At 46.9% G+C, this 14,412-nt stretch overlaps 1 protein-coding gene across 3 annotated transcripts in view; it reads right to left on the reverse strand.

The window, feature by feature from the left end:
• TOP2B (DNA topoisomerase II beta) overlaps positions 1 to 3,578 on the reverse strand; it is a 90,011-nt gene extending 86,433 nt beyond the window's left edge. For 2 of the 3 annotated variants that reach the window (XM_044293178.1, XM_044293177.1), the window contains exon 1: positions 3,086 to 3,576. In XM_044293178.1, coding sequence (XP_044149113.1) covers positions 3,086 to 3,157 — 72 coding nt within the window. In that variant the 5' untranslated portion in view covers positions 3,158 to 3,576. Of the gene's footprint in view, positions 1 to 3,085 lie in introns of all 3 variants that reach the window. The other variant, XM_044293179.1, reaches the window with a different exon arrangement.
• Between the last annotated feature and the right edge of the window lie 10,834 nt (positions 3,579 to 14,412).

The raw sequence follows: 14,412 nt of genomic DNA on the forward strand, positions 1-14,412 counted from the left end.
GTCTCAAGCACACGACTATTTTTGTCCACATCTGCTCCATATTATTTGCGGATTGGATGCAGACCCAATCATTTCTAAGGGGCCACAAAAGATGCGCACAGCACACCGCGTGCCGTCTACATTCGTATGTCCGCAACAAAGCGAGAACATTTCCTAGTTGTGGGTAAATGCAAGACACACGTGCATGTTTTGCAGACTGAGTGGTGTACACGAGGCCTTAGGGTGTTCCTCATCACACACTTAGGGCATCCTCCAATAGCACAGAGGATATCTAGACCGACTCAGGCAACTTTCACATCTGCGTCAAGGATTAGCAAAACCGCTTCCGTCATGACAATACGACCGTCTGCATCCGTTCTGAACGGATCCGGTTGTATTATCTCTAACATAGTCAAGACCGATCCAGCACTAAAACCACTGTGTCCAAGAAAACTGATCCGGCACCATTGACTGAGGCCTCATGAACATATTTTCTTTCCATGCCCGTTCCGTTTTTTTGCTGACTGTATACGGAACCATTCATTTCAATAAGTCAGCAAAAAAAAATAAAAAATTTGGTTACTCTTTGTGCATTCAATTTCCGTATTTCTGTTCTGCAAAAAAATAGAACATGTCCTATTATTGTCCGCATTACGGACAAGGATAGGACTGTTCTATTAGGGGCCAGCTGTTCCGTTCTGCAAAATACGGAATGCGAACGGATGTCATCTGTATTTTTTGCGGAACCGCAAAATACATACGGCCGTGTGCATGAGGCCTTACATTGTGTTTTATGCCACATCCGTCTTGCAGCATTTTTCTGAACAGCATGGGAATGCAACCAAACAGAATGCATTCTGGCACACTCCGTTCCGTTTTGTCCCAACTGACAATAAATGGGGGCAAAACAGAAGCATTTTCCTTCGGTTTTTAGATCCCATGACGGATCTCAATACAGAAAGAAAGTGCAGATGTAAAAGTAGCCTTACAAATGCCAGTCTTGATAACTGACCCCAAATGTGGAAAGAAGGGTCTGCTTTTTGAATTCTGTGTCCTAAGGGGAAGTATGCCGCCCGCTGTCCGCCCCTCTCCCCAGTGAAAATGCATATTTATGGTGGGGGAGGGGCAGAGGGGACAGCTGGCAGCCAAATAAGCTTTTGCCATCTAAAGCCATCCGAAGTCATGCGTGACGAAAAATCGAAGTCTGAAGTTATTCTTGCGAGACTTCGGAGATCACGTATTTGACCTCGCCGGGGCCCGTACATTTTAATGCTGTACTGAGACTGATCCCCGAACAGCATTAACACGAGGTTTCGACCAAAGCGACTTCAGATATAGGATCCAAAGCGCGCTTTCCTTTACACTAGTTATATTGATCACCTATCCCGGGATAGATCATCAATATCAGATCGGCAGGGCCCAATCGCCGATCAGCTGTATGAAGAGAAGGCAGCAGAGCCGTCCCAATGAAGTGAATAGGGCGGCGGAGCTGCAATTACACCTGCCTGCCGCTGCAATGGTGACTGATCGGCGGGGGGTTACAGCAATCGGGCCCCCACCAATCTGATATTCATGACTTATCCTGAGGATAAGACATCAATATAACAAGTGGACGTGCAGAGCAGGGTATATGCGGGACTGCAAAAACGGATACGGATCGTGTGCAAGAGGCCTTCAATGCTGACGACCAATCCGTAAGATAGTTCAGGGGCAAACAACCCCTGGAACTACATCACCCAACATGCTCCATTCACTTATGTGGGTGTTCTGAGAACAGCCAAGCAATTGTGCATGCTGGGAGTCATAGCTTCACCACAGCTGGGGTGCTGGAGGTGGCTGATCCCTGGGATTTCAAGTGTCTGACCCCCAGCACCCCCGCCGATCGGCAGTTTGAAGGGGCTGCAGTCTCTCCATACTATACCCAGCACAGTAAGGGCACTTTTACACTTGCGGCAGAGGATTCCGGCAGGCAGTTCCATCACCAGAACTGCCTGCCGGATCCGTCAAAACGTATACGAACTGATGGCATTTGTCAGACGGATCAGGATCCTGATCCGTATGACAAATGCATTGTAATGCTGGATACGTCTCTCCCGTGTCATCCGAAAAAACGGATCCAGCATTTATTCTTTTTCAATTTTTTTGCGGTCTGAGCATGCGCAGGCCGCAATGCTGGAAAACTCGGGGCCGGATCCGGCATTAATGCATGTCAATGGGAAAACATGCCAGATCCGGCATGTGTTCCGGAATTGTGGACGGAGATAAAACCACAGCATGCTGCGGTATTATCTCCGTCCTGAAAAGGTAAAAAGACTGAACTGAAGACATCCTGATGCATCCTGAACGGATTACTCTCCATTCAGAATGCATGGGGATAAAACTTATCAGTTATTTTCCGGTACAGAGCCCCTAGGACGGAACTCAGTGCCGGAAAAGAATAACGCTAGTGTGAAAGTACCCTGAACTGTATAGCGGCTTCTCCGGCCCATTCACCGGGATGGAGCTGTGCTGCAGAAAGCCCATGTGACCGAAGGACGCGAGACATCACAGGCTGAGGAAGAGGCTGCACGGCCCACCTGTCCCCTTCCAACCGCTGACCGTGGGGGTGCCTGGAGTCTGACCCCCCAAATCAGATACTGATGACCTAGGATAATTATGTACAGAATACATAAAACTTCTGCAAAGTAATGAATCAGTGCTCATGTATGGAACCTCTGGTGACAGGAGAAGAATATCAGCACCGGGGGGGGGGGCGCGCACGCCATCAGCACTGGGGGGACGCGCACACCATCGGCACCGGGGGGACGCGCACGCCGTCGGGGCACAGCTCAACTGTTCTCTCTCCCATAGACTTTAATGGGACCTGACTGGCCACATCCCCCCCTTTCTGGGATTGGGGGGCTCTGCTGTGAGGACACTGATGGGAACATCACAGACCTAACACCAGAGAAATCTCCCCAGGCCCTGCCTGATCTGCTACCCCATTGTTCCAATCAGACCCTGAGCACTGGTTCTGCCCCCTCCTGCCAGCAGGTGGCGCCGCAGGCACGGCCCCTCGGTAACAAGCACCCCATTCCTCCACACATAAAGGCCCTCCACGACTTACCACCCAGGTGAGTCCCCCGGTCCCTCCTCCTCCTCCTCCAGCTCCAGCTCCTCCTCCGCTGGATTTAGACATCTTCCTCCTCCCAGAGGACTGCAGTAGACGAGTGTTAATAAATGAGAGAAGCGGCTATTGTGAGGCGGCGCTCCTCCCCCACTCTCCGCGGAGAGACCCCGGCTGTCGCCCGGCACCCCGGGCCTTTCTCTTCGGGTGCCTGCTCTCACACGGGCGCCGCGGCCTACCCTCTGCCGGAGTGTGTGTGTGGGGACGAGGCAGGCAGGCGTGTAGAATACGGTGCCTGCGTGCTACAGCCCACCGCTGCAACCCGGCTGCCGAGGACGCGTCCTGCGGAGCGGAGGCATGAATGACGCAGGCACCGTCTGTGCAGAACGGAGAGCCCAGCTTCGGTCTGCAGAGCTGACCCCGGTTCCCCCTCCTCTTCCTCCCGCAGACAATACAGAGCGCCGCTTCCGCTCTCCGCAGTTACACACGGGGGCCCGGGAACATGGGTCAACCAATAGCGGCACGCCAAAGGCATGACGTCATGCTGGAAGGGGCCGGCCCCAGCGTCGGTGAGGAGGGCAGGAGTAGGAGCATCGTGACGTCACAGCGGGGCAGCGGCAAGGCATGAAAGGGTTAGACAGCAGAGCGTGTGAAGTGCGGCCGGGCCTGGAGGACGGAGCCGCTGGAGACGGCGCCTCTATTGTTCTCTGGAAGCAGCCATTTTAGGCAGCTGCAGTGTTCTTTAGGCGCTGTTAGATTTTGGGGTTGGGACCCTTGGTAGTGAGACTGGTGCAGGGGTAGCGCTCACAGCTGGGCCGAGCAAACTGGCGTTCGGCTCTACGTTCTGTGAAACCAAACCGATTCATTCATAACGTAACCCTTTATGTTCGTTTAAAAACGGATACCAGTAACTGATACGTTAAAAAAATAAGTCTAATAACGGATCCGTTTTTCGTCCCTCCCACATCGACATGCTTTATTGTGACATCACTCTGCTGGAAGAGGAACCATGCCGCCCGCTCATATGTTTGTGTGTGAACCATGCTGCCCGCTCATATGTTTGTGTGTGAACCATGCTGCCCGCTCATATGTTTGTGTGTGAACCATGCTGCCCGCTCATATGTTTGTGTGTGAACCATGCTGCCCGCTCATGTCCTTTTTTCTGTGGACTATATTATTTGGAAACTCAGAAACCCGCGAAGGCCATCCATAAGAAGACGGCGATACTGGGTGCATCCCATGCATCGTGCCGAAGGATACGCAGTGTTTTTTGCACCCTTTTCTTGTGGCTTTCTCAAACCTGACCATCTGCATGCCAAAATGGCGAGGAGCAGCGCTCACGTGACTGTCACATGACACTCCCTGTTTTGTTTCCTCTTCCTGTCTTCGTTTGGAAGTTCCTGTTTTGTTCTGTGCATGTTCATAACCCCAAAAAACTTACAATATTAACGTTATGCATGAAAAGGCAATATTTTTAAATCTGTCTGTCGTTGACTACAATGAACGTGAAGGGACGCTCAATCATGAATCCGCTTTTATGAACATAGAAAAAAATCCTGCATACTTTTTTTTTTTTTTTTCGTCCAAAAAACGTATTGCCAACTAACGGACACAAACATATGCATACATACGTCAATTAAGGTCTATGGGGGGGGGGTTGAATGGAAACATTTTTCCAATTTATTTATTTTTACTTCTGGACAGAGAAGAGGAACGGAGAGCTCGAACGCTTAAAGTGATTCTGTCACCTCCCCTAAGCCAAAAAACGATTTTAAAGCAGCCATGAAGCACAGCTTACCTGGATTAGGCTGTGCTCTTTTATCTTGCAATCCGTCCAGCAGTTACTGCAAAAAACGACTTTTATTCATATGCAAAAGTGTCCTGAAGGTGCCCAGAGGGGCGTTTTGTTCCTCTTAGAGAGCCCAGTACCGCCCCTCTTACAGTGCCCAGCCCGCCTTCCTTGCACTGTCTAACCGCCGCCAGCAGCCTGCCACAGCCTCTCCTCCCCCTCCCTCACGCCGAACGAACTTTCGCACAGGCGCAGTACCCACTGAGGGCTGCGCCAGTGCGATCTGCAGGAGACTGAGGGCAGGAGCTTCATCCTCGTCACTGGGCATGCGCCGAGCCCAGTGACGTCCGATGCTCGCTCTTCCCTGCTGACTGAGGGAAGAGCGAGCATCGGACGTCACTGGGCTCGGCGCATGCCCAGTGACGAGGATGACGCTCCTGCCCTCAGTATCCTGATGATCGCACAGGCGCAGCCCTCAGTGGGTACTGCGCCTGTGCGAAAGTTCGTTCGGCGTGAGGGAGGGGGAGGAGAGGCTGTGGCAGGCTGGGGGCGGTTAGACAGTCGCAAGGAAGGCGGGCTGGGCACTGTAAGAGGGGCGTTACTGGGCTCTCTAAGAAGAACAAAACGCCCCTCTGGGCACCTTCAGGACACATTTGCATATCAATAAAAGTCGTTTTTTGCAGTAACTGCTGGACGGATTGCAAGATAAAAGAGCACAGCCTAATCCAGGTAAGCTGTGCTGCATGGCTGCTTTAAAATCGTTTTTTGGCTTAGGGGAGGTGACAGAATCCCTTTAACATAGCCTTAGTTGTCCAGAGCAACCAATCAGATTCCTCCTTTCTGAAAAATGAAAGGTGGAATCCAATTGGTTGCTCTGGGCAACTAAGCCAGTTCTACTTTACACCAGTTGTGATAAAATCCCCCACAGCGCTCCCCCCCAAATAAATAAATGCGCTGACAGAGCGCATTATGGGGTGTCCGGTGTCAGTGGCCCGTCATAGTGTTGTGGTTTCTGTTATAAGGACATGGAGGTGAGCCATTAGGGATCATGCACACGACCATATGTATTTTGCAGTCTGCAAAAAATACGGATGAGGTCTGTGTGCATTCTGTATTTTGTAGAACGGAACAGCCGGCCCCTATCCTTGTTCGTAATGCGGACCATAATAGGACATGTTCTATTCTTTTACGGAACCGGCATACAGAAACAGAATGCACGCGGAGTAATTTCACTTTTTTTGCACACCCAGTGAAATGAATGGTTCGGCATACGGCACGAAAAGAAAATATGTTTGAGTGCATGAGCCCTTTTCACGCAGTCAGTCATTTCCATTAGCGACTGTGAGCCAAACCCAGAACGCAAATTACAGAACGTGTCCTATTCTTGTCCGGCATTTTGACAATGGGGCCTGTGGAAAGTGCTTGATGAACGCAACGGGGATCCGCAGTTTGCAGACTGCGAAGCATACATCCGGCTGTGTGAATGTAGCCTAAATTGACAGACCTCAGATGGGCCTCACTAGGCTATGCGCACACATGTAATATACTGGCACTGGCCGCGGACCTGTTGACTTGAATGGCACTGCTATCCGCAAGAAACGGCTGAGGATAGGAGGCACCGATCGGAAGTCCATGGAAACACTTGTAAGCGCTTCTGCACTGCAAAAGATAAGACATCTCCTATCTGGTGGATCAGTGGACACATTCAAGTCACTGTGGCCGCAGCGCGGCCGGTGCCTGTGCATTTAGGCACGGAGCCCTTACGTTTGTCGGCATGAGCCCTTAAAGTGAGGTCACACCTAGCAGCCGCAGTCCGGCAGAAAACCGCGCTGACGTCCTCTTACCACAGCCGTTTTCCTGCATAACCACACATCCATTAATCAGTTTGAGAAGTGCAGTTTTGAGGAACAAAAAAACGGATTAAGTAGAATTTTCGGCCTTGCTGCGGTCACGGTTTACAGGTCATGCTACCATTGCCCCCTCTCTAATCCTTGCTGGGTGAGGGAGAGTCCACCAGTGCCTGCCCCCCGTCTTCTTCCTATACCCCAGTGCAGACGGCTCACAACATTTCTGCTGAGGGCTATGGGGCTCGGGTAGCTGTACAAAAATGGGATCCTTCCCAGAAACTTCCCCTGGCTTCTCCATGGTCTGGTACTCCAGCCATCCCCATTTCTGAAACGCTATGCTGTCCGGTAAACTGAAGGAAAGCAGGTCAAATGGAATCCAGCGTTCCATATTACAGTGACTGGATCCATTGTGATATACGTCTGTGAACTATTTTCGTTTATCGAAATTTACCCTGATGGAAAGCCCAGCACGCTAAACCATGGTCGAGCCTACTCCGGGAAGTGGAACCGCTCTTCTTTTCACTCCTCCCAAGGCCTGCATGTGATGCGTGTTGTGAACGGACTGAATCCTGACCCATTTACTTCTTTGGGTCTGTGTAGATGAGCGTTTATCACTGATCATCTGCATTCAGCAAAAAAAAAAAATCACAGCATGTTTTATATTGTGTGTTTTTCACACAGTTCTGGTTCCATAGAAATGAATGAGACTTGCTTGAAAAATAGAAGGTATCCGGATGAACTGCGCGTATCACTGATGGTTGTTAGGAGATGTAGATTGTTATTATAGCGCGTGAAAAATGCATCAAAACCTGAAACGCTGAACGGAATCGCAGACAAAACTGATTCCACTCAAATCTGTATCGTACGGGTGATTGGACCCTTAGGGCTCATGCACACTACTGTGTTTTTTTCCCCCACATATAATCCAAATTTTTTGTGGGTAGGATGCGGACCCATTCACTTTAACTGGGCCACAAAAGATAGGGACAGCACATTGGGCGCTGTCCACATACGTATGTCCTGTTTCGTGGAACCGACAAAAAAAGTTAAACGTCCTATACTTGGCTGTTTTACGGACAATGATAAGACTGTTCTATTCCGCAAAAATGACTTCAGCCGTGTGTTTGAGCCCCTAGGCTACCGGCACACAGTTGCGGGCTGTCTTCAGAAATCCGCCTGTGTTCCTTGCGTTTTGTGATGCAGGTTTGCCGCAGATCTCACATGTGCATTGAAAAGGAGGAAAGCCGCATAAGGAATTGACATGCTGCGGATTTTAAAATGTACACGACAGGTCAATTTCCACACGAAACAAAAAAAAAATAGGTCTACATGAGATCTGTCGAATCTCATACACTTTTGCGGGTACTGGATTACACTGCGGTTTGTCAGTATAAGGCCCCCTTCTCACGGGCAGGTGCGTTCAGGGAAAATCGTGCGAGTAGGCACGCAATTTCAGTCAGTTTTGACTGGGATTGTGTTCCATCGTTCAGGTTTTTTTTTCCCGCGCGAGTGCAATGCGGTTTGCACGCGCGTGAGAAAAAACTGAATGTGGTACCCAGACCCGAACCTGGACTTCTTCACTGAAGTTCGGGTTTGGTGTTCTGTAGATTTTATTATTTTCTCTTATAACATGGTTGTAACGGAAAATAATAACATTCTTTAATACAGAACGCTAAGTAGGGATCGACCGATATTGATTTTTTAGGTCCGATACCGATAATTTGTGAACTTTTAGGCCTATAATTTATACAGATATTATGTGAATTTTCATTTTTGAAAAAATTCCTGCTGAAAATGAATGTTTATTGTTAATGTGTATTTTTTATTTTTTGTAAATCTTTCTTTTTCATTTATACTTAATATGTGTTTTTTTTTTTTTACTAACTTTTAGCCCCCTTAGGGACTAGAACCCTTGTCCTATTCACCCTGATAGAGCTCTATCAGGGTGAATAGGACCTCACACTGTCCCTACTGCTTTATGCACATAGCAGCATGGAGCTTACTATGGCAGCCAGGGCTTCACTGCCATGGTAACCGATCGGAGGCTTACACTGCTGGGGCTCCGATCGGAGGAGCAGGGGAGAGGGGATCCTGTGGCCACTGCCACCAATAATTAATACGGGGGGGGGGGGGGGCCCATGTTGTTAATACTGGGGTGGGGGGCCGCGGGCGCACTGCGCCACCAATGATCAATACCGGGGGGCGCGCACTGCGCCACCAATGAAGATAAATCTCTCATTCATTCATTCATATACAGGAGGCGGGAGCTGGCTGCAGAATCACATAGCCGGCTCCCAACCTCCATGAGCGTTCGCTGCGATCCGTGGCACCTGAGGGGTTAACTACCGTAGATCGCAGCTATTGTTCATAGAGGTCGGGAGCCGGCTATGTGACTCTGCAGCCAGTTCCCGCCTCCTGTATATGAATTAATGAGAGACTTATATTCATTGGTGGCGCAGTGGCCTTAGCTCCTCCCCTCCTCTTGTCCCCTGTCCTCCCATTGGTGGCAGCACAGGGGGAGGGAGACACTGCTTCCTTCTCCCCTGTGCTGCAGAGGGAACACAGACAGCGCGATCTGTGTTCCCCATACGCTATCGGAATATCGGCAAAATAAATGCCGATACCGATAACAGTCAAAATCCTCAATATCGGCCGATAATATCGGTAAAATCGATAATCTGTCGATCAGTATAATGTCAATCAGTATAATGTCAATTGAGGGTTAAAAAATAATAAAAACATAACTCACCTCATCCACTTGATCGCGCAGCCGGCATAGTCTTCTTTAAGTCCTTTGATGATGTAATCGCTCTCACCCCTGGTGAGCGTGGTAACATCAGCGCAGGTCCTGCTGAATGAAGATAGAAGGATCTTTTATCTTCATTCAGAAGGACCTGCACCACGTGGTGAGCGCGATTAAGTCATCAACTGTCCTTTTGCAGGTCCTGAAAGACGACGATGCCGGCTGCGCGATCAAGTGGATGAGGCGAGTTAATTTTTTAACCCCTCAAGGCACATTTTACTAAACATTCTGTATTAAAAATGCTATTATTTTCCCTTATAACAATGTTATAAGGGAAAATAATACAGTGAATAGACTTTAATGGGGTCCGGGGTTGCTCACTCCTATCATCTACTAGCAACCATGCGCAAAAATCGCACCGTATCCGCACTTGCTTGCGATTTTCACGCAGCCCCATTCATTTCTATGGGGCCTGCGTTGCATGAAAAACGCAGAATATAGAACATGCTGCGATTTTCACGCAACGCACAAGTAATGCGTGAAAATCACTGCCCATCTGAACAGCCCCATTGAACTGAATGGGTCCGGATTCAGTGCGGGTGCAATGCGTTCAAAAGGGGCCTAAGAATTCCCGCGTAATCCACAATGTGTGCAGGTAGCCTGAAGGTAACAGAGGTTACATATCCGCTGTGATTGATAAAGGGGGTGATGACAAGAAGAAGAGTTCCTGTATCACACTCTGGGGTCACTGGAGTCTGCACAATGGCAGAGATGACAGTAACGGGCTGTGACCTTGCAGGATAGGGGAAAAGAGTGTGAGCGGCAGGAGTCCAATATGAAAACCTATGAGACCCAGGGGCTGGTGTAGATTTTCTGGCAGACACAAAGACCACCAACTATGTGCCTAATTTCTGAAAAGCCGCATGTGCTGTCATAAATCAGGCGCATCTTCCGGCAGCAAAGCCAGAAAATCTACACCAGCCCCTGGGTCTCATAGGTTTTCATATTGGACTCCTGCCGCTCACACTCTTTTCCCCTATCCTGCAAGATCACAGCCCGTTACTGTGAGTAAATGACCGCTGTTTGTATAACCACCTTTCCAGCGGTAAATATTTTTTTTTTTTTTGTCATTTTGCCTGAAGGAGGAGCCTCTGAAAGCTTGCAATATGATTTTTTCTGGCTAGCCAATAAAGATGTCTATTAACAGAAGTATTCCACATCACATCATTTAAAAAAATATAATTTTTTAGCTAACGCGGTACTACGCAATTTTTGCTATAAACGGACGCAATGAAAAACTTTTGGCAAAACCCATAGAAATAAAAGTGATTTATTTAAATAGATGAGACATGATAATTTAGGAATTCAGTTATTGTAATATTGCCGTTGGCATTTGTGACACTTCTGGACCCCTCGGTGACATTGAAAAGGCTGCAGTACTGCACAGGCTTTCATCATTGCCGCCTCACATAAATACAATTAACAGAAAGAAACATAAAATCTGGTTTTGTGCAAATAAAATTCTGGCACCTGATGGTTGTCACTAATGGACTACAAGTTACAGCAAACCCAGAGAAGGCATGCTGGAAAGTAACTGTCCAGAGCAGCAAGTGACGCCCTCATGTGGTAGTATGGGGCTCTGACAGGTACCTATTGCACTGTACAAATGTTCCCTTTAGGCCGGAGTGTTATGTGACTGATTAGCTGCAGATTTTCATGCACCAAATCTGCAGTGTTGTACAGTAAAGTGGATGAGAATTTCAGAATTCTCATCCAAACCTTGCGGGCGGGGAAACACAGCAGAGCGCGTGCATTTCATCCTTCTCATGTATGCAATATGTGCATTTTGTTTTGTAAACGCAGCAATGGATTTTACAGCTGAATTTTCCGTCCCCGGCCTTAGGGTATGTTCACATATACTGGCACTAAGCAGCACCGTTACCACATCTGAAATGTTTTTTTATTTTTAGGAAAAAGTTCTAGAAAAACATTCCTAGAGCTACCTCCACCTCACTTTTATGCTTCGGCGCCACCTTCTCCTGCATTCGTTGGGGGACTAACATGCTCAGTAGCTTCTTCTCCCTTCCCCCGACCTCAGTGCTGACGTACATGCAGCCCCGCGTGTAAGAACTGCAAGTGCCACGACAAATAGGTCACATTGTGGAGTTCTTAAAGGGAACCTGTCACCATGAAAATGCTAAATAATCTGCAGGCAGCAGGTTATAAAGCAGGAGGAGCTGAGCAGATTGATATATAGGGGTGTCACAGAAGGAACCAATTAATTCTAAAGCTTCACTTTTAATATTAATATTTAAAATTAACGACCCATAATGTATAAGAAATATGTAAACAAAAAAAAAAAAAAGGGAAAATAAAGCAAACATAAATCTATCTCACTTGACTTCTTGGATGTAGGAGTTCAAGTGATTAATGAATATGGGGCAGTATCCCTAATGGATTCCCCTACAATTTAGGCCCTGCCTGTAAACGGAATGGCCGCCCCGATAGGGGCGATCCCGTATCTCGTACCTCCTGTAATGCCCTGAGGGACCCTGATACAGGTGACCGATGAAAAAGATCCTAAGGGGAGACCATTACTAGTCTACTGGTGTGCCAAAAATAAGAAATGCTTTATTTATACAAATAACACCCCAAACCCCCATATAGTAGAGGTAAAAAATGACAAAGACAAAGTGCGATAGTGTTATGTTAATATAGAGCGTCCCTACGCGTTTCGCCCTGTTGATATTGGGCTCCTCAGGGGACAAAAACCAGAATAGCACACGGGGTGTGTCACATAAAATTACAATTACAAAGACAGCAAAGCAGCCACCAAAAACAATACTAATTAAGTGACTGAATATAGTATGATAGACTAGTCACTTAATTATGAATAATTATTAGAGAATAAGACATATGCAGCTCCAGTAATGCAGTGAGGCAGGAGGTATGCCAGACAGCACAACTGGAGGGTGATGATATATTCCTGATTACAGAAAAATGAACCAACAATCACAGTGGTGACACATGTCCTATCATTTGTTAATAATATGGATGGACAATTGTGTAGGTATAACAAGTGATCGCGGTCTATTCCAACTATAGTTATAGCTGAGAAATTGAGTATAATAGTATTAATATTATTAGAAGGTCTGTTAGTTTACCACAATGGTCTAAACTGAGTATATATAGAACTATTGATATATGGGGATTTATGTATCCCCCTTAGCTATATCGACAGTCAGACCCCAATATTTGCATTATGGCGGCATGTTAAGACTAAAGCAGACCAATTGGCTATTCTATAGTGGCAATGCACATGGAAACTTGCGTGTCCGGGAGATGATAAGGATTATTCCATTGATGTCTGGCCCACCCCGGTGAGTAAGGATGTCCTGATGGTGGAAGGCTGCAAGGAATGGTGTCACGAAGTCTCGGCGTGACCGCTCGCCCAGATGAAGACGCGGCCACCATTCCTTGCAGCCTTCCACCATCAGGACATCCTTACTCACCGGGGTGGGCCAGACATCAATGGAATAATCCTTATCATCTCCCGGACACGCAAGTTTCCATGTGCATTGCCACTATAGAATAGCCAATTGGTCTGCTTTAGTCTTAACATGCCGCCATAATGCAAATATTGGGGTCTGACTGTCGATATAGCTAAGGGGGATACATAAATCCCCATATATCAATAGTTCTATATATACTCAGTTTAGACCATTGTGGTAAACTAACAGACCTTCTAATAATATTAATACTATTATACTCAATTTCTCAGCTATAACTATAGTTGGAATAGACCGCGATCACTTGTTATACCTACACAATTGTCCATCCATATTATTAACAAATGATAGGACATGTGTCACCACTGTGATTGTTGGTTCATTTTTCTGTAATCAGGAATATATCATCACCCTCCAGTTGTGCTGTCTGGCATACCTCCTGCCTCACTGCATTACTGGAGCTGCATATGTCTTATTCTCTAATAATTATTCATAATTAAGTGACTAGTCTATCATACTATATTCAGTCACTTAATTAGTATTGTTTTTGGTGGCTGCTTTGCTGTCTTTGTAATTGTAATTTTATGTGACACACCCCGTGTGCTATTCTGGTTTTTGTCCCCTGAGGAGCCCAATATCAACAGGGCGAAACGCGTAGGGACGCTCTATATTAACATAACACTATCGCACTTTGTCTTTGTCATTTTTTACCTCTACTATATGGGGGTTTGGGGTGTTATTTGTATAAATAAAGCATTTCTTATTTTTGGCACACCAGTAGACTAGTAATGGTCTCCCCTTAGGATCTTTTTCATCGGTCACCTGTATCAGGGTCCCTCAGGGCATTACAGGAGGTACGAGATACGGGATCGCCCCTATCGGGGCGGCCATTCCGTTTACAGGCAGGGCCTAAATTGTAGGGGAATCCATTAGGGATACTGCCCCATATTCATTAATCACTTGAACTCCTACATCCAAGAAGTCAAGTGAGATAGATTTATGTTTGCTTTATTTTCCCTTTTTTTTTTTTGTTTACATATTTCTTATACATTATGGGTCGTTAATTTTAAATATTAATATTAAAAGTGAAGCTTTAGAATTAATTGGTTCCTTCTGTGACACCCGTTTGTTAATTTGACCTAATTCTACTATAATCCCGTGAACAGGGTTGTATGTTCAGTCTGTGAATCCCAGATTGATATATAGTCTTATGGGAAAATATTCAGTAAATCTTGTAATTTATACATTTAAATTCCTGCTCATTCTAGGCTTTGCCGTCGAGGAGGCGGCCCTATCAGTGATTGACAACCTTCCCTCTATGACTGTGTACACAGAGAGAGCTGTCAATCACTGATAGGACCGCCTCCTGGACTTCACAGCCCAGAATAACAGGAATATAAATATATAAATTACAAGTTGTTCTGAATCTTTTCCCATAA

This window comes from Bufo gargarizans, chromosome 5 (genome assembly GCF_014858855.1).
Source record: "Bufo gargarizans isolate SCDJY-AF-19 chromosome 5, ASM1485885v1, whole genome shotgun sequence".
Classification (NCBI taxonomy): domain Eukaryota; kingdom Metazoa; phylum Chordata; class Amphibia; order Anura; family Bufonidae; genus Bufo; species Bufo gargarizans.